Consider the following 21,370-nt stretch of genomic DNA (forward strand, 5'->3'; position numbering starts at 1 on the left):
TAATTTTTTATACCAGACTAGTGTATTAATTTTATTATAAGTAAAATAATAGTACGATGAGGATTGACAGGATGGCTTTTTAAATATGATTAAGGTATATGATTTCATCAAATAACATTTCCTTTTCTAAATTATAGTAAACGAGCCGACCCGCGTATCATATGCTGCTATTTAGTTGTTTTATTTTCTACATTTTAGTAATTAATAATTTATGAATTTGACAATACCAATGCTGCCAGTGAAAATATTTGCTTTAAAACACTATCCTTTCACCCAACCCCTACCCTACACCCCCCCCCCCCCATGAAAGCAGCCTCCTCTTAGTTACCTCCCCTAAGTTTCAAATAGTTTCAAACTAAATTATCTGCCCCTAATAGCCGTCACTAAACCTGGCTCTACGATTGTAAACATTTAGCGTGAACCACAGCTCACCAGACCATGTGGGGTGGGGGTTGTAGGGATATGCCTAGAGAGGAAGAGAGGGGGCTGATAGGCACACTTACAGCTTGGTGTTTTCTATGGCTCTACGAAGAGAATTATATATATAGATACAATCGATTTGAGCTGCTAAAATATATGCTGGTAAACTGAACAAAATGTTACAGTCTGTTACTACATTATGATTGAATAATATTTATATTAGATTTGATTATAAAGCCAGATATACACTGATATTGCGTTTTTAAAAAAAACAAACTAGTTTCTTTATATTGTAGTTTCAATAATGGTAAAAGACAAAAGCTCCCCTCCCTTAAATTACCCTTTGACACCCCCCCCCCCCCCCCCCCAACATTATCCCCCATGAGAAATCATATTATTCATCACTGGCAGATTAAGTAAACTGCATTCTATATTATGCTAGACATAGGCAGACAAAAAATGAAATAAATTGTATTTCATACTGTCTCTATCATCTCCCATGAAAACACCATCAAATTTATAAAAAAATGGATGCTTCAAGTGAATTTTGGGAAGGGAACTTTAAATGGACCCATGGCTATTAAATAATATCCACCTATACCAGCAAATAGTTTAATGTGTAGGTTATGATTTGACCCATGGGTATAATATTTCTAAAAGCATTCGTACATTTTTAATATTGCTTCCCAGAAATAACTTAAAATTATTTCTTTTAACAAACATAATAGTAAAAAAAACATAAATTTACTTAAATTTTCCCATATCCATAGATAATGTCATCAATATTTCAAAGTGCCAACAAATTATCCTAATGTTTTTTTCTATTCATTAGGCCATCAATGAAAGACTAGAAGGTTACAATGTTCCATTTACTCTGGTTGAGGGGTATATAGATATTCTACACATGAAAATACCATGGAAAGAGATTTCAACAGAATCTATAATTGTGGAGGTGGAAGGGCTTATGCTGGTCATCAAGCTTAAAGAAAATGAAATTGGTTAGTGTATTGGGTATTCTTATTTTTTACAAGCTTTTATTTAACTTGATTCATCATCATTAATGCCTCGTCCTTCATGAGTTAATCATGCTATCACAATAATTATATTTTATTAATATTTTTAGTTTCTTCTTCTTTTTGTTGCATGTTTAAAAGCCTGCTATTCCTTGTATAATTATAATACTAGAGGAATTCCTGTTCAAAATTTAAATTTTTATCATACTTAATTTTCTTTTCTTCACAAGATGATGGGATGGACATGAAATCAATGTTTGAAAGTATGACAGCTTCAATGGTGGCAGAAGTGATGAAAGCAGATGTGGCTGCTGCTGACATTCACAAAATCTCAGAAGCCGGGAAAGGAGTTTCTCCCTTTGAAAGCATTGAACTCATGTCTGAGTTCATTTCATCCAGTAAGTCAGCCATTTTCAAACTAGGAGGCATGCCTCCCTTAATAGGCATCTGCACAACTGCTTCTAGTGGAGGCACATGAAGATTTACAGACATTTTTGTAATCAAAATTATTTTATTTTTAATAATTTATTTAAAAGCTAAATTGCCTATTTTAAAACGTTTACAGCCAGTTTATTGTAATGTTAATATCAACCGATGAATTTTAATATAGATAAATTATATTGCTAAGTAAATAGATTTATGCAACCATTATTCTTTGAAGTGTTTTATGAGCTTAATTAAATATTCGTTTTTTCTGAGTTACTTCCCTTATACAAATTTAAGATATTTAAGAGAGCCAATCTGTAACTGTTCTTAAAAGTCATTAAAATACAGAGAAATTGAATAAAAGTTGTATAAAAATGCAGATGATTGTTTATTATTTTGCAAAAGATAAATATTAAAATACTTGTGTAAAGTAAAATATTTCTTAAAGTTTAGTTCTAAACTTAAAAACCATTAGCTGATTGTAATAATTAATTTTTAAACATGCTAAAGGTCAATTTTGTAATTATTCAACAATGAGCTTACAACAGTTATTTATCTAAAATTACAAAAAAAACATGTATAAAGCCCAGTAGAAGACCCATTTTATCCTGAGGTTAACTGTGGATTGATATAAAAATACACAAAGAAGATACTGGCTGCACTTGTTAATCCCCTCCTTTGTGCACCAACTCAATGTTTTATTGTTGCCTCATCAGTTTCCTTATGTTTTATGAGTAAAGTAAGGTACGGTTAGGAGAGGAGCTAAAATCAGGTTCTTAATGGTAGCTGCTGCAGTTGATGTATGTTATTTTTCCTAAAAATATTAAACTCAAATTCACAAGTGTCCTAGCTTGTATTTTCTTTCCCCTCCAGTCACATCTAGAATCCAAATAAAAATGACAAATGTTATCATCAAAACGGACAAGTCTCCTGGTGTATGTGTTGAGCTTTTGATTGAGCGGCTGGAGTACTACGACAAGGACACGTTGACAGGCAGGGAGAAGCAGCCTAACCTGCCATCTGCGCCCAAGGGTTTCTCCACTAAGCTTGTAGAAATCTCTAAAGTCACCTTAAGTCTGGAGGAAGTTTGGAGCAGGCCAAATACACCTAAACCACTTGATCCCATCCAGCAGTCTTCAGTGGTAATCTTACACATTTTTCAGTTAAATTAAAAATATAATGATTAAACAAATTTCTACAAGAAAAAAAGTAGTTTAGCATTAAATCCATTAAGATATTTCACTGCTGCATTGAAGTAATTTAACATTTGTATTAAAGTCATATTTAATTTTATTGTATTCTGTTGTATTCTATTTTCATTTGTTAATTTTTAAGAATGTTTCCTTCTCTTAACAAAGGCATTTGATTTGGCCATGAGTTCCCCGCCAACATCTGGCAACTACATGCAGAGCTCATGCATGACTCAGTCCATCTACCCAGGCATGTCGCATGAAGAAATGGAGAGCCTGACAGACAGCCCCGAGCCTGAGACAGGAGGCTGTATCCCTATTGTTTCCATGGACAAGTCTCAGACAGTCACCATCATCATCAAAAACGAAGACCAGCTGCCTGGTCCTGCTGTAAGGACAACCCCTTTTATATCACACTGTATACATCACACTATACATCAGATGGTCCTCATGTAAGGACAACCCCTTTTATATCACACACTATACATCAGCTGGTCCTGTTGTAAGGACAACCCCTTTTATATCACACACTATACATCAGATGGTCCTGTTGTAAGGACAAACCCTTTTATATCACACACTATACATCAGATGGTACTCATGTAAGGACAACCCCTTTTATATCACACACTATACATCAGCTGGTCCTCATGTAAGGACAACCCCTTTTATATCACACTGTATACATCAGCTGGTCCTGTTGTAAGGACAACCCCTTTTATATCACACACTATACATCAGATGGTACTGCTGTATGGACAACCCCTTTTATATCACACACTATACATCAGCTGGTTCTGTACAACCCCTTTTATATCACACACTATACATCAGCTGGTCCTGTTGTAAGGACAACCCCTTTTATATCACTCACTATACATCAGCTGGTACTGCTGTAAGGACAACCCCTTTCATATCACTCACTATACATCAGATGGTCCTGATGTAAGGACAACCCCTTTTATATCACACATTATACATCAGCAGGTCCTGAAACATGGACAACCAATGATATTTAAAAAGTGTTCATGTGTTTATGTCCCCTTAAGTTGTCAAACTTCTGACATTGTCTGTGTACAGGTGGATGTGTCCTGGAATTTGGAAAGTTTTCATGTGTTCATGTCCCCTAAACTTATCAGTCTTCTTACACAACTGCTCGGCACTACAGGTAAGTTCTTGTGGAAATATGTTTTACCAGTTGTTGCTAGCAATAGTGTAACCATTTAGTTGTGCCTAGACATAATAAGAAATTAAACGTTAACCTATTGTAATTATATGTTAAATGTGCAGCAACAGCCCATACACTGATTCATATCATTGTTTCATAACACATTGTCACCAATGCTGACCTTCTTCTACCTGTTAGGTCACAAGAAAGCACCAAAGCCTGTTCCCATGACCTCTGAAGACTTTTTGGTTTGTGACAGACTTAGAGAAGCAGATGATTCCATACACAGAAACAGTGCCTTTGACAGCATCCCTGACCTCACTATAGAAAAACATCTGGAGATGATGCGAGGAGGTATTGGATTCTGTTTTAATTTTTTTAAGCAATTGAAAAAAAATAAAATCAAGAATTGTTTTTTGTATGTTAGTTAATTGAATTATTTGTTATTCCTTCTATTTTATTTATAAGAAAATTGTACTAAGCGCACATTTGCTTTCAGAGAGTGTTTTCTCAGAAGACATGTTCTTCTCCGCATATCCATCAGCTAGTAAGAGCTCAGCTTGTATAGATATTGGTGATAGTTCCTCAGTGAGTACATTCACTGCAGACTCTACATATAGCACCACAAATGGTGAGTAAGACATTGGTGATAGTTCCTCAGCACCACATATCAGCAAAGTTGGAGCTGTTTTAAATGAGTCCATGTTTAAAAATATATTAAATTCTGGTTCAGGTTTTTAAATTTCTTTATCAACTTAAAATTCAACGTGTTCACTTTGACATATTGTACTTCATTGACATTTTATTAAATTGTAAACCAATTTTTTTTTCTATTTCAGTCAGTGACTATTCCCATGCAAAAAAAAGCAAATGTAAGTTCTTTAAATTTGATTGAGCTGTTTAGTCATTTTATTTGAGAAACTCATTCTAAAATATTTACTCTGTACAGTTGGTTAGCTAGCGTGTAAATTACCTACCTCATTTTTAAAAGCCCTTTTGTAACATTTATATTATGTGATCCTCCCCCCTCAGCTACAGAAAGAAGCAACAGCAGGGGCTGGGACGACCACTCCGTAGAGACCCAGAACATCAGTCTAACCCTGCCCTTCTTTACTGTCACTCTCCTGCTGGAAGATCCAGAACCATGTCCAGTCGTCTCTATGGCATCTTTTTCATCCCCCCCGGCAACTAGCGTCACCAGCCTGTCTTCCTCGTTCCCACCTAAATCTGGCGTTCCTAAAGGAGACAAGTCTTTCACTCCATCCAGCCTGCCCAAGTCTTTCATCACCAGCCAGTTCCACCCACGGCCTGACCCTGCAGCTAGTCTCAGCTATTCACAGTCATCTTTCAAGACTGCGTGTACACATTATGACAGTGATGACGATGATGACGAGGAGTTTCATGACAGCGGTGAGTTTTTCACCTCCTCTGTGGACGCACCAACACCCAAGCTAAGCCGTGGTAGGGCCCAGTGTCCAGCATCAAAGGAAGATGTCCCCAAGAATCACCTTCAAAAGGTTGCCAAAGATTTATTTGATGGGATGTCAAAGCTAGACTCTAGGGTATCACTGCACAAACTGAGAGACAGTGTTGCTTCCATTTTACCCTTGGATCATCTTGGGTAAGCTTTTTTATTGTTCATAAATTACACATTAATTTTAAGGGTTAGCTTGTCGCCCCTCCTGGGACATAGGGGCTGTCTTTTTAAAAATCCTTTGTTCCTTCTTCATTTTTACTTTCTCGTATATACGAAGTATAGAGAAAGTCTTGTAATCTTGCAAAAAAAAAAATCGAGATTTTTACAAATCTCGACGTTTTACATCTCACTGATACGGAAAAACATAATTTTGCAATCTTGTCCGTATGTCTGTGTGTCTGTCTGTGTGTGTGTGTGTAAACACGATAACTTGAGTACCGTTACAGCTAGGTTGATGAAATTTCATATATAAGTATTTTATCAAAATCGTAGATCCGTATCAACTTTTGAGCGATTTTCCGATAACCGGAAGTGGTAATTTTCCTACTTTGAAATTTTCAAAAGCCTATAACTTGAGTACTATTTCAGATAGATAAACGAAATTTCACATGTAAGTAAAAGATCTAATTCTCTACCTTCTGTTAAATTTTGAGTCATTTCCGTTGACCGGAAGTAGTAATTTACGCTACTTCCGATTTCTCAAAAAACTAATGTAAATTTTTAAAGTACTAATAATATTGAGCACTATTATGCACTTTTTTATTTAGCGTTCACTTGGTGTGCAATTCTTTTGTCTACGAGATTTCATTCTATTTTTAAAACTTTAAGTATTTAAAATGGATTAAAAATCATGTCTATAGCCCGAGTTCCCATCCCCAGTTATTTTTTATAAAAATATTCAAGAAAGTTTAGGGGAGATCACTCCCGGTTTATTGTTCCATGTATTGTTATGAAATCAATTTTTGTTTTAAAATCCTTTGTTTCTTCTTCATTTCAGTCTTCTGGCCAAACCAGTCCATGCAAGTTTGGTCCAAGAAAAAAAATCTTCAGAAAGCAAGCACAGGGTGAAAGTCACTTTTGGGAAACTTGAAGTGATAGAATGTTTATTTGACTGTGTCAGTAAACCCAGTGACTTTGCTAAAACTGCTCTACCAAAACTGCCCCAATATTCTGTGGTAAGTTCTTTTTTTTTCATCATTAATTGTTAATTCAATAATTTTAGGATATTTGTATTATCTTTATGTGTTCCCCATTGGTAAAAAAAAATTTGCATGCTTCAGTTGTACTTTATGTTCAGAAAGTTTTTTTTTTTAAATTTAATTATACAAAAATAAGCTGAATAAACCTCTTTGTAACATATTACTTTAAAAACTTCTTAAATCTAAATTAAAAAAAAAAAAAAATGAAATTAATTATTTACGATTAATTATATTGAATATTTTAAACATGATTCTTACTTTAGTAACTCTTTACATATTTCATAAATATGTATAATACAAGTTATCATTTAATCATGTAAAAATACCATATGCCTTATAAGCTGATGGTTTTTATTTATTTTAAAAACTTTTTATTGAAATCCTATAACAGATTTATGATGAAAAACGTTGTTCAACACAATGTATATAGGTCTCTCTCTCTCTCTATATATATATATACCTAATGTAAATTATGTATTTTTCGAGCCTTGTTCCTTGGTTCTTTATCTCAAAATCTTTTGATAACAAAATAAATGTGTGAGATAGTTTTTCACTCTCTTTAGAATGGTAACATGTTCCCCAAAGCAACTTTTGTTTCACATGCCTAGAGCAGTGAGCTGTGTAGGCTGCCTTACACTTATACAGGGGACAATATTTCTGTAGAAATATATTAAGGATTTGGGAGAAGGGTAAACAGTTTCTGTAAAATGTATCGTTTTAACACTTGGTAATTGTAAGTTTCTACTATTGAAGTTAAAACACACAGAAAATTAGACTATTCAAAACTTAAGGTTTTGGTATTTCTTTGTTATTAATTGATTTCATTTTACAGTTTAGGCTTTGGTTTTTAAAAAGTCATTTTTTTATTGAAAAAGGAATAACACAAACAACTGTTCTAAAATAATTATTTTAATATGTCATACAATTTATAAATGTTTCTCTTAAAACTTAAAAAGTATAAAATGGGGATAACCTAGAATAATTCTGAGAAAATTTTTTGTTCTGACTGCTAATTATGCATCTTATAAGTGAAATAAAAAAATAACCTAGTCTAGTTTCACTAGGAATTTAAAGAGAAATAGTTTTGAAAAAGAGAAACTACTATTCTTAAAAGTTTATTCATTGATTCAGATTTTCCCTTAAAAACTTTTTGTATGTATGAGGTATAAAAAATAACAAAAACATTTTTAAAATTCTACTTTGGTTAAGGCATATTATAAAAATGAATCTCTAATTTCATGAGAATTGCATAATTGTATTTATTGCAGAAGGTTTTAAATAAAAATGTTATAAATAGCAGATGATATGAGATAAATAGAAAACTTTGTAAAGATTGAATACCTGAATAAATATGCATAAAATTTCTTTTAAAATTGTCACAACAAAATAACCAACTTACAGATATTTGATACATTTGGAAAGTCTACAAAAACATGGCATAAATGCATTTATTTCATGGAATGTTGACTAAACTAAGTCGTATGTTACATCTGGAATGTTTTGAAGTATGACTTGTAAAAAAAGATCTTTGTACAATAATTTAACCAGTTCTGGGATATGTACATCCAACTACTACAATAGTTTCATAAATCGAGGCACACATTTAAAAAACATTCTGTAAATAACAAAAATTAGTTATAACTATCGTTATGACTTCTAAAAATAAGTTTTGCATTGACACTTAGGCCACTTAAAGCGTATAATTACAATTTAAATGAAGGCACGAATGTATTCATTGGACTTTTAAAATTTGTTTGCAAATGTTAAAATCTATATTTCTTTACCTTCTGAATTGATAAATCCTATAAAATATCCAAAATGTTTTTTTTTATTAGGAGCAAACAGGCAGGCCCAATTTATTCATTAATTCATTCAGCAGTTTTATTTACAATTTAAAATATTTACAAGATTTTTAGTTGTATTAGAATTAAGTCAGATCTTTGCTAAATTTGATTAAGTATATATATAGCACACTATTGAACATGGTTGACACTTGTTATTCACTGGACATGATGTGAACTAGTTTAAACCTTTCCTTTTAAACTCAGAGCCTACTTGTATTTTTGAGCATCATATGTATAAATAGATATCTAAAACAAATGAACAGTATTCATCATTATTTCTTTAACAATGGAATGTAGGCAACACGTCAAAACGTCAAAACGTGTCCCAGCATGTTTTCTCCATCTTTTGATAGTCTGTTTAACAGAAACAAATAAGTAATAGTTCAGCCTTTTGGTCAGTTTTTAGAGATTGCATATTTTTTTGGCCTTTGGCTTGGACATCAGGCACCTGAGGTCTACAGATGTTTAATAAGCTGGTGGGGGGGGGGGACAAGGCCCTCCTATACACCTGTTTAAACACAGTGCTACAGTAGTGGCCCAAGTCATTCTGACAACTGTTGTGTACATTTCTTCGCGTGACTCCATCTTGTGTAATATTTTCTTATCTGACGTAGCCTGCAGGAAGTAACCCAGTCACTGATCACAGATCTACATCTACACTGTAACTTCTCTGGACGTGCTAAGTCGTGGCTTTGTATCGTCATGCTGGAAGCCCATGTTGTCCACGCCCTGTATGTGTAGACTTGGTGAAGCTGGGCCCGTCTGCCCCTTGGGTCTATTTAATTCTATGTATGATGGCGGCCGTGCGCCAGGGGCACTTTTTTTGTTGTTGAGGTCGTTTTGCTTCAGCTTCTCTGGCGACCGTGGGCCCGTGTCTATCTCATTATAGTGGTCCCCCTTGAAGCCCATGTTGTAGTAGGCCTCGGGCTTGGCCCTGGGTGGCTCGGGCAAGACGCCGCGGCGGTCGTTCTCGTAGAAAGACTGGTTGGAGGACGAGGTGCTGCCGTGTTTGGCGCTGCTGTCCGAGTACAAGATCTGGGCTCGGCCCACCCGCCCGCCGGTCTGACCATCGCTGATAGCCACCACCTTCATCCCTTCCTTGTGTTCTGGTTCGCCCTCACGCTTCTTGCCCCTGACGAACGTGTGAGTCTCTCGGCCCATGGACGGCAACTCTGACTTCGAGAATATTCGAGGCTGTTCGGGGTGGGAGGGTGCCTCGGCTTTTTTGGGCACTTTGCGGATGAAGACTAAAACAACGATGGCTATAATAATGGCCAGTAAGATGACCCCACCAATGACGGCGCCTACTATGATGCCGACCTCCTGTGAAGTTAGTCCGTTTTGTTGGCCGGCAGCGCCCGTCGTGTCCTGTAACGTTTTAATGTTATCACATTCAACGATAGTGTGCCGCTTGAGGAAGACGGCGTACACACACACATGGTGGACCGTGTTGGGCGTGAGGTTGGTGAAGACATAGGGCTGGCTGTTGGAACGGTTCACATTGGTCACAGCACCGGACTCTGACTCTAGTTGGAGCATGTAGTTGAGCAGATCTTTGTTGTCCGACAAAGTCCAATTCAGTGTGATGTTTCTCTCACCCGCCCCCAGCCGTATGGTCAGCGTGGGCGTCAGATAGTTATCAGTACACGCCGGCTCTGTGTAGGGACCAGGACAAAAGTCTGTCAGGGTTTTGTTGGAGAGCGGCATGTTGTCTGCACATTTCGCCGCGGTGGGAAATACGATTGTGTTATTCTTGAGTCGCTCCCACAACCACCGTATGGCGCAGTTACACTGTAGCGGCGAGTCTAGGATGATGTTCAGTGGAAAACTTGTGTAGCCATTGAACAAACAAGACGGCAGAGTGGTGATGGGGTTGCCGGCAATGTTTAAAACTTTGAGCGAGTTTCGTGGACCAACAAGCATGTCGGGGGTCAGTGAGGATATTCTGTTAGAGCTTATGTCCAGCTGAATTAGTGCGGCCAGTTCCTCCAATGCAAAGCTTGGTATAGTGCTGAGTTTTGTTGCTGAGAGGCTGAGAACAGTCAGCTGTGTGAGGTCAGTAATAGCTGACCACAGCGTGTCCGGGTTGACGGTTTGACCGGACAGGTACAACTCCTTTAATGTAGAAGACAAGTTACTTAAGTGTGGAACGGTTAAAATTTCTTGAGTTCCTATGTCTTGTTTGGAAAGATCTAAAACTTGAAGCGTTGTTATCCCATCAAAAGCATTCACGTGAATGGAATGAATCTGGTTCATTGAAAGATTCAAAGTCTGTAGTGTGGTAGCTATAGCTGCAACACTTTTGGCGCCAAGAGTTGAGATTTTGTTGTTGTTTAAATACAGCTTGAGAGATTGTTGGTTACCTAGCTGAGACAAGTTGGGCAGTGTTTGGAGGTTTTCATTGTGCGACATGTCCAACTCTTTGAGCACAGTTAAATCTTTTAGCCCTGCCAGTGTCAGACTATTAGACGGAATCAGAGTATTACCAGACAGGTTTAGTTTGATCAGAGTGTCGCCAATGCCCTTAAAGCAATCGTTATCTAAAGTGTGTATAAAATTATAACTTAAGTCTATCTCCTGTATGGCGGCAAGGTTCGCAAATGCTGATTGAGTTACCTTGCCTACATTGTGACAGTTTGAGAAAGTTAACTTTTTTAATTTGGATAAAGCTGGCGAGTGGAGCACGTCAACGGGGAGACCTACAATATTCTGGTTGCTGATAATCAGATTTAACAACTCAGTTGGCCCATGGAATGGGTCGTCATCAATAGATGTTAGACCCCAGTTATCGAGTGTAAGATATTTTAATTTGGGAAAAGACACAAAGTAACTATCTGTGTTTAGTAAATGTAATATCCCATAATTCCTCAGTACAAGTTCCTCCAAGTTGACTAGCACCTTTAGGGCATCTATTGGTACTACTGATGTTTTGTTTCCATCCAAATACAATATTGTCAAGTCTACAACCAATCCTTGAAATGCATTCGAATGGACACTGCCTATAGGGTTTCCTCTTAAATCTATCCCTTTGATCCTGAGTCCATGAAAAGCATCGGATCCCAACGCGGTGAAGCTGTTGTTGTTGAGTCGCATCTCCTGTATCAAGGTCGTGAAGGGCGCGGTCAGACTGGGCAGGGCGGTCAGTCCTCTGCTAGAGCAGTCCACAACCGGACCCTCATAGCACTGGCACCGTGGAAACACATCACTGCAGTCCTGCGAGTTGACCACTGTGACGGGCGAGAGCAGGACCACAACACAGAGCAGGCTGATACACGTGCTTGACGCCATCTTGATCCGTTCGCTGAAATTTATGAGGGACATTTTAAAACTTGACTTTAAAATATTACTCTAGTTTTCACTATACTCAAACGAGTACTTTCTTTAGACATTTCAATTCGATTCATTGATGCCTGAACCGATACAATCAAGTGGAAAAGTTCTCGATATCTAAATTGAAGTTCTAATACAAAAACTGACGTGTTTACTTATCCCATACAGTTATTTAACATTACTATAGACCAGCACCCCTTATATTATAGGCCTATTACATTTCTAGATCTAAAACAAAATGATATACAACACCTTGGCGTTGTCACGAGAGACCCGTTCTTTTCTCTTTAGAAATTAGAACATGCATTCATTGAAGGCTGTTACGGTAGTATCACTAATCAGAGGCGGCTTGCTGGTGTTTTTAAAATAATTATAGTTCAAAGATTAAAACGAATACAGTTGTACATCAAATGGGTGTGGTAGGGTCAGATCTCATGTGTCATTCACAGAACACACACGTGTACAATCAGCTAGTACTAACATCAAAAACAGCTGTTCAAGTTTTTATACTTCAATTCACTGTGACCTTATTATGTATTCTTCACTTTATCGGAAACATTTTCCGGCTAGTTTTACTTCCATTAAAGCATTTCCCCCGCCCCCTGTATGATAATTTGTTAAAACATTACATCAACACTCGCGGCCTTTAAGCAATTAGAAAGACTTTATCGGCTGGCGGTTTGCTTGGGTTTTTTTAACACACTATGGGCTCGTGACCAGATATGGAATGATTAGAATCTAGCACTAATTCAATATGTAGCACATGTTGGATACACTGGATGTAACAAATGTGGTAGCACTGGATGTAACAAGTGTGGCAGCACTGGATGTAACAAGTGTGGTAGCACTGGGTGTAACAAGTGTGGTAGCACTGGGTGTTGTGGTAGCACTGGATGTAACAAGTGTGGTAGCACTGGATGTAACAAGTGTGGTAGCACTGGGTGTAACAAGTGTGGTAGCACTGGATGTAACAAGTCTGGTAGCACTGGGTGTAACAAGTGTGGTAGCACTGGGTGTTGTGGTAGCACTGGATGTAACAAGTGTGGTAGCACTGGGTGTTGTGGTAGCACTGGATGTAACAAGTGTGGTAGCACTGGATGTAACAAGTGTGGTAGCACTGGGTGTTGTGGTAGCACTGGGTGTAACAAGTGTGGTAGCACTGGATGTACTAAGTGTGGTAGCACTGGGTGTAACAAGTGTGGTAGCACTGGGTGTAACAAGTGTGGTAGCACTGGGTGTAACAAGTCTGGTAGCACTGGATGTAACAAGTGTGGTAGCACTGGGTGTAACAAGTGTGGTAGCACTGGGTGTAACAAGTGTGGTAGCACTGGGTGTAACAAGTGTGTAACAAGTGTGGTAGCACTGGGTGTAACGAGTGTGGTAGCACTGGATGTAACAAGTGTGGTAGCACTGGGTGTAACGAGTGTGGTAGCACTGGATGTACCAAGTGTGGTAGCACTGGGTGTAACAAGTGTGGTAGCACTGGGTGTAACAAGTGTGGTAGCACTGGGTGTAACAAGTGTGGTAGCACTGGGTGTAACAAGTGTGGTAGCACTGGGTGTAACAAGTGTGGTAGCACTGGGTGTAACAAGTGTGGTAGGACTGGGTGTAACAAGTGTGGTAGCACTGGGTGTAACAAGTGTGGTAGCACTGGGTGTAACAAGTGTGTAACAAGTGTGGTAGCACTGGATGTAACAAGTGTGGTAGCACTGGGTGTAACAAGTGTGGTAGCACTGGGTGTAACAAGTGTGGTAGCACTGGGTGTAACAAGTGTGGTAGCACTGGGTGTAACAAGTGTGGTAGCACTGGGTGTAACAAGTGTGGTAGGACTGGGTGTAACAAGTGTGGTAGCACTGGGTGTAACAAGTGTGGTAGCACTGGGTGTAACAAGTGTGGTAGGACTGGGTGTAACAAGTGTGGTAGCACTGGGTGTAACAAGTGTGGTAGCACTGGATGTAACAAGTGTGGTAGCACTGGGTGTAACAAGTGTGGTAGCACTGGGTGTAACAAGTGTGGTAGCACTGGGTGTAACAAGTGTGGTAGCACTGGGTGTTGTGGTAGCACTGGGTGTTGTGGTAGCACTGGATGTAACAAGTCTGGTAGCACTGGGTGTTGTGGTAGCACTGGGTGTTGTGGTAGCACTGGATGTAACAAGTGTGGTAGCACTGGGTGTTGTGGTAGCACTGGATGTAACAAGTGTGGTAGCACTGGGTGTTGTGGTAGCACTGGATGTAACAAGTGTGGTAGCACTGGGTGTTGTGGTAGCACTGGGTGTAACAAGTGTGGTAGCACTGGATGTAACAAGTCTGGTAGCACTGGGTGTAACAAGTGTGGTAGCACTGGGTGTTGTGGTAGCACTGGATGTAACAAGTGTGGTAGCACTGGGTGTTGTGGTAGCACTGGATGTAACAAGTGTGGTAGCACTGGATGTAACAAGTGTGGTAGCACTGGGTGTTGTGGTAGCACTGGGTGTAACAAGTGTGGTAGCACTGGGTGTAACAAGTGTGGTAGCACTGGGTGTAACAAGTGTGGTAGCACTGGATGTAACAAGTGTGGTAGCACTGGGTGTAACAAGTGTGGTAGCACTGGGTGTAACAAGTGTGGTAGCACTGGGTGTAACAAGTGTGGTAGCACTGGGTGTAACAAGTGTGGTAGCACTGGGTGTAACAAGTGTGGTAGCACTGGGTGTAACAAGTCTGGTAGCACTGGATGTAACAAGTGTGGTAGCACTGGGTGTAACAAGTGTGGTAGCACTGGGTGTAACAAGTGTGGTAGCACTGGGTGTAACAAGTGTGGTAGCACTGGGTGTAACAAGTGTGGTAGCACTGGGTGTAACAAGTGTGGTAGCACTGGGTGTAACAAGTGTGGTAGCACTGGGTGTAACAAGTGTGGTAGCACTGGGTGTAACAAGTGTGGTAGCACTGGGTGTAACAAGTCTGGTAGCACTGGATGTAACAAGTGTGGTAGCACTGGGTGTAACAAGTGTGGTAGCACTGGGTGTAACAAGTGTGGTAGCACTGGGTGTAACAAGTGTGGTAGCACTGGGTGTAACAAGTGTGGTAGCACTGGGTGTAACAAGTGTGGTAGCACTGGGTGTAACGAGTGTGGTAGCACTGGGTGTAACGAGTGTGGTAGCACTGGATGTAACAAGTGTGGTAGCACTGGGTGTAACAAGTGTGGTAGCACTGGATGTAACAAGTGTGGTAGCACTGGGTGTAACAAGTGTGGTAGCACTGGATGTAACAAGTGTGGTAGCACTGGGTGTAACAAGGTAGCACTGGATGTAACAAGTGTGGTAGCACTGGGTGTAACAAGTGTGGTAGCACTGGGTGTAACAAGTGTGGTAGCACTGGATGTAACAAGTGTGGTAGCACTGGGTGTAACAAGTGTGGTAGCACTGGGTGTAACAAGTGTGGTAGCACTGGGTGTAACAAGTGTGGTAGCACTGGATGTAACAAGTGTGGTAGCACTGGGTGTAACAAGTGTGGTAGCACTGGGTGTAACAAGTGTGGTAGCACTGGATGTAACAAGTGTGGTAGCACTGGGTGTTGTGGTAGCACTGGGTGTTGTGGTAGCACTGGATGTAACAAGTCTGGTAGCACTGGGTGTTGTGGTAGCACTGGGTGTTGTGGTAGCACTGGATGTAACAAGTGTGGTAGCACTGGGTGTTGTGGTAGCACTGGATGTAACAAGTGTGGTAGCACTGGGTGTTGTGGTATCACTGGGTGTTGTGGTAGCACTGGATGTAACAAGTCTGGTAGCACTGGGTGTAACAAGTGTGGTAGCACTGGGTGTTGTGGTAGCACTGGGTGTTGTGGTAGCACTGGATGTAACAAGTGTGGTAGCACTGGGTGTTGTGGTAGCACTGGATGTAACAAGTGTGGTAGCACTGGGTGTAACAAGTGTGGTAGCACTGGATGTAACACGTGTGGTAGCACTGGGTGTAACAAGTGTGGTAGCACTGGGTGTAACAAGTGTGGTAGCACTGGGTGTAACAAGTGTGGTAGCACTGGATGTAACAAGTGTGGTAGCACTGGGTGTAACAAGTGTGTCACAAGTGTGGTAGCACTGGGTGTAACAAGTGTGGTAGCACTGGGTGTTGTGGTAGCACTGGGTGTAACAAGTGTGGTAGCACTGGGTGTAACAAGTGTGGTAGCACTGGGTGTAACAAGTGTGGTAGCACTGGGTGTAACAAGTGTGGTAGCACTGGGTGTAACAAGTGTGGTAGCACTGGGTGTAACAAGTGTGGTAGCACTGGGTGTAACAAGTGTGGTAGCACTTGGTGAAACAAGTGTGGTAGGACTGGGTGTAACGAGTGTGGTAGCACTGGGTGTAACAAGTGTGGTAGCACTGGGTGTAACAAGTGTGTAACAAGTGTGGTAGCACTGGGTGTAACAAGTGTGGTAGCACTGGGTGTAACAAGTGTGGTAGCACTGGGTGTAACAAGTGTGGTAGCACTGGGTGTAACAAGTGTGGTAGCACTGGGTGTAACAAGTGTGGTAGCACTGGGTGTAACAAGTGTGGTAGCACTGGGTGTAACAAGTGTGGTAGCACTGGATGTAACAAGTGTGGTAGCACTGGGTGTAACAAGTGTGGTAGCACTGGGTGTAACAAGTGTGGTAGCACTGGGTGTAACAAGTGTGGTAGCACTGGGTGTAACAAGTGTGGTAGCACTGGGTGTAACGAGTGTGGTAGCACTGGGTGTAACGAGTGTGGTAGCACTGGATGTAACAAGTGTGGTAGCACTGGGTGTAACAAGTGTGGTAGCACTGGATGTAACAAGTGTGGTAGCACTGGGTGTAACAAGTGTGGTAGCACTGGGTGTAACAAGTGTGGTAGCACTGGGTGTAACAAGTGTGGTAGCACTGGGTGTAACAAGTGTGGTAGCACTGGGTGTAACGAGTGTGGTAGCACTGGGTGTAACGAGTGTGGTAGCACTGGATGTAACAAGTGTGGTAGCACTGGGTGTAACAAGTGTGGTAGCACTGGATGTAACAAGTGTGGTAGCACTGGGTGTAACAAGTGTGGTAGCACTGGATGTAACAAGTGTGGTAGCACTGGGTGTAACAAGTGTGGTAGCACTGGGTGTAACAAGTGTGGTAGCACTGGGTGTAACAAGTGTGGTAGCACTGGGTGTAACAAGTGTGGTAGCACTGGGTGTAACAAGTGTGGTAGCACTTGGTGAAACAAGTGTGGTAGGACTGGGTGTAACGAGTGTGGTAGCACTGGGTGTAACAAGTGTGGTAGCACTGGGTGTAACAAGTGTGTAACAAGTGTGGTAGCACTGGGTGTAACAAGTGTGGTAGCACTGGGTGTAACAAGTGTGGTAGCACTGGGTGTAACAAGTGTGGTAGCACTGGGTGTAACAAGTGTGGTAGCACTGGGTGTAACAAGTGTGGTAGCACTGGGTGTAACAAGTGTGGTAGCACTGGATGTAACAAATGTGGTAGCACTGGGTGTAACAAGTGTGGTAGGACTGGGTGTAACAAGTGTGGTAGCACTGGGTGTAACAAGTGTGGTAGCACTGGGTGTACCACCTCACTGGGTGTAACGAGTGTGGTAGCACTGGGTGTAATCTAAATAGGTGAATGTTAAATCCTAGTGAAAACGTTATTGTACGTTAGATTCAAATAGCTTTAGTTTTGATGTTTCCGAGATAAGGACGAGCCGAATTGTCTTAGAACTAAGCCGCGCCAAGCTTGCCTTACTGCTTTATTCAAATATTCATGAAGCCATGAAGAACGGTCTAATTATAGCCTACACATGAGAGTGTTTATGGTTGAATGGGGACAGGTAAAGTCGTGTGTGTACAGTCGTGGCTTATGTGTGTACAGTCGTGGCTTATGTGTGTACAGTCGTGGCTTAAGTGTACAGTCGTGGCTTATGTGTGTACAGTCGTGGCTTATGTGTGTACAGTCGTGGCCTATATGTGTACTTTTGTAGATTGCACAACTCAGCCGTGTCTTCCTGTGGGTAGGGACAGTCTTCCTGTGGGTAGGGACTAGACAATAAGCTTCTAACCAGCTATGTATCTAGGTAGATAAATGACCATGCTCTAACTAATCACTCAAATCCCTTCAAATGCCTTCATAAACTCACCTGCCCCATGGACATTAAGGTTCGAAGGCGTACTTTTAATTAGACAATGTCGATACCATACCACTGTCAGACCAAATGACCAGAGCTAGACAGGTAAATGAGAGTCAGCCAGAAAACGTTTTTTTTTATTAGATGGTCAACAAGATTACTATTTAAGACGTACAATTGGTTAACAACGTTCGTCGCCATCACAAGGGAACTCTTGTTAAATTATGTTAGGCTTGTACCAGTCGAATGTGTTGACTCCCACGGTGCTAACTGTGAACGCCAATCACTGATTAGAATCAATACTAAGCCTAGCGCTTGAGCTACACTACTAAAGGTAGACCCTACATATGCTACTGTGTACGACTTGACACACAAAACAACTCAGAAAAAGTTGGCCCAATTAACATGAATTTAGTTAAAATTTAGAAATTTGTATATTTTTTATTGACCATTTATCTAACACGATGACCCTTTTTGAAGGAGCGGTTTCTTTCGAAATTAACAGGTGTATTTCCGATTAAAAGGCAAGAATATCTAATGTATACGTTATATAAAGTAATTTAAAATTGGAAGATTACTGTGTTCAATAACACTAGGTGAGATAAATCGATCAGTCATGTGAGATTGGAGGGGGGGGGGGTGTGGCACTAAATATTTACAAACCGTACAGACAAGACGGACAGGGCATACATTACTACGTTAGTGTGTCTTTTATGACGGAATGTTAGATCGGGTGAACTGCAAAGTTATTTAGTCATGGTTGATGTCTAGTACATACAGTCGGGCCTAGTCCTACAACTGTTATTATAAAAGGTGTTATAACATATAATAGGGATACGTGTTTAATTTTAATTATGCCTAGTACTAGTTCTTCATATAATAAATATTAATGCCTATAGGTACAAACTATATAAAACATACTTTTTTAAGACGCAGATGAAGTAGGCTACTTAAATCTTTACACTTTGTTATTGTGTAGTTAAAAGTTAAATCTTATTGAATTTGAAAAAGCTAGACGTATTACCTGTCTGTCTTATTTTAGCATATGCTTCAGTCTATGATCTATGCATGCAGGAAGGAGGGAGTCTTTAATTTCAAATGACATGGGGAATCCATCTACCTGACGGTAGGTTTACAGGTGTGGCCTCCGGTAAGAGCCTCGTTTGGTCGCCTTTTGTTGTTTTTCCGCGTATGTCTTGTATTCCTGCCACTATATCCGAGAGTGTAGGCCTATCCGGTTATACTCCAGTCCTAGGGTTGCAACAACACGAGACCACTCGTTTGTTTACCCGGGTGTAGCCCAGAGTTATCTAACCTTGGCTGGTGATAGCAGCCTTGTGCAATTGTCCACGTTACCTGCTGTCTACTTACGAATTAAAAAAAAAAAAATTCTATGTAAAAATGTGAAGACAAGCGTCTTGTTGAATGTTCAGTCATTGCTTGCCCGTCCTGGGCTTGTAGAAGTAAACACAGCGAGCACACAACTAAACAACATGAGTCACGGCCAGATTCACAAGAATGTTGTCGTCTGCTTCACCTGGCCAGTGACACTGACCTAGCGTTTTGATTGGCTGCCGTGTCCCACCTACGACGAGCCCTACCGAGAGAGAGAGAGAAAAAAAGCTGCCCGCTGCTACCGTTTGCTAACCTAGTTGATACGAGCGCACCGTGTCCCCAGCGTACAGCACCTTGTTGATCGGCCCTTTACTGGCGTGTAGTGACAGGTAGCTAAGGGCTTACGGTCTAAAACACGTAGTCTTGTGAAAGGTGCTTGTTTGTAGGCTACTGACACAGCTGGGCCTAATACGTTTTTCCGAAAGACTGTTAAATAACTTCCTTCTAGAATAATTAAACCTGTCATTTTTCTTTTCATAAATATTGACCTCTATTCGATTCTAATTTTTTATCTAAAGATCTGCGCTACTTCATTCAACTATTAGCATGTCATCGTCGTCCCCCCCCCCCCCCAAAACCCTTCGTAAAAATAGTCTATTGTTTGGTTGTCACACCCGAAGGTTTATCACAGAAAATGGCGTGATGTATTCTTAGTCAAACCAAGAAACAAGCAATTCAATTTATTTCAGGGAAACTTTATTATTACAAAATAAACTTATTAGCCTACAGAAATTAAATATTCAAAATAGCAAAACCGTATCTACGTTGTAATTTCGGAGTTGTAATTTTAAAAGCGTGGACAGAAATCTGAAGGAGTTGTAAACAAGGTTGGGAGAGGTGTAAAAAAAAAATCCGACGTATTGTAAACAAGACTTATTCATTGATCAGCGCGTAGTAAACCTACAAATGGGAACACACGGGCACGCTCTTATCTTCGTATTGAAATATATTTTTATCGCAAATGACGTCATATATATATGGGACTCAGACTATTGTGTGGGGTGGAAGGGGGGGGGGGGTGGTCCTTAAGGAATGTAACGTAGTCTGTGTATTTTATTTTGTTTGAGTAGAAAATTATGAAAAATGTTTTTTAGGTTATAGTTACGTGTGTGTGTGGGAGGGGGGGGGGGGGGGGGAGTGCAGACATTTTGTGACGTCATTTTAGATTGGTGGTGGGCACACGTTTTGGGTTCACTTGTCCACCACACTTATAGGGGGGGGGGGGGGGGGGGCGGGGGGGCTTTCGGACATCTTTTTATAATTGACGGAGGTGAGTAGGTTTGCAAAAAGTGCGACGTCAAACTTATTTTATTTTTTTATTTTATTTGTAAACATCTTAATTAAAAAAATATATTTTTGTATTTTTAAAATAAAATGCAAATGGTGATCGGATGGTGTAGGCTGAAGTGGGACGTCATTTTAAGGTGGTCTAACTTTTGCTTCTTGTGACGGGGGGGGGGATCGTCAAGTGAGTATGACGTCATGAATTGATTACATTCCCTTTTGTCTAAAATCCGCGTGATCCAGAGTAAAATAATCTGATTTTATATTCAAACACAGATCATGAGCATCCATGTGGTGTTAGCCTTATTCATTAGAAATGTAAATGAGAAGGGCCGAGGCTGTGTAAATAGTGCATGTAATGTTGTAAGGATGTCGGGGGATGTTGGGGTAGGACACGGTTGGATGACATCGAGACACACAGTCACATGACTTGGGTCTCAGGCATGTTGGACACAGTTGGATGACATCGAGACCACACAGTCACATGACTTGGGTCTCAGACAGGTTGGAACATGTCTTTGTACGTCTCTAGATCAG

General features: G+C 40.2%; 2 protein-coding genes across 2 annotated transcripts in view; one reads left to right on the forward strand and one right to left on the reverse strand.

Moving 5' to 3' along the window:
* Positions 1–5,709: 5,709 nt before the first annotated feature.
* Positions 5,710–21,370, forward strand: part of LOC131941781 (autophagy-related protein 2 homolog A) — a 40,105-nt gene continuing 24,444 nt past the window's right edge. Inside the window, exons 1-2 of the mRNA XM_059301285.1 lie at positions 5,710–5,838; positions 6,692–6,869. Coding sequence (XP_059157268.1) covers positions 5,759–5,838; positions 6,692–6,869 — 258 coding nt within the window. The 5' untranslated portion in view covers positions 5,710–5,758. The remainder of the gene's footprint in view (positions 5,839–6,691; positions 6,870–21,370) is intronic.
* LOC131941807 (protein slit-like) lies at positions 9,056–19,735 on the reverse strand. Its single transcript, XM_059301345.1, has 2 exons — positions 19,179–19,735; positions 9,056–12,038 (listed from the first exon to the last, which is right to left on the reverse strand). The coding sequence occupies exon 2, from the start codon at positions 12,023–12,025 to the stop codon at positions 9,392–9,394; it is 2,634 nt and encodes an 877-aa protein (XP_059157328.1). The 5' UTR covers positions 12,026–12,038; positions 19,179–19,735; the 3' UTR covers positions 9,056–9,391.

The sequence above is a fragment of the Physella acuta genome, unplaced genomic scaffold (genome assembly GCF_028476545.2).
Source record: "Physella acuta isolate Inbredline_101_S28 unplaced genomic scaffold, ASM2847654v3 ptg000373l, whole genome shotgun sequence".
Classification (NCBI taxonomy): domain Eukaryota; kingdom Metazoa; phylum Mollusca; class Gastropoda; family Physidae; genus Physella; species Physella acuta.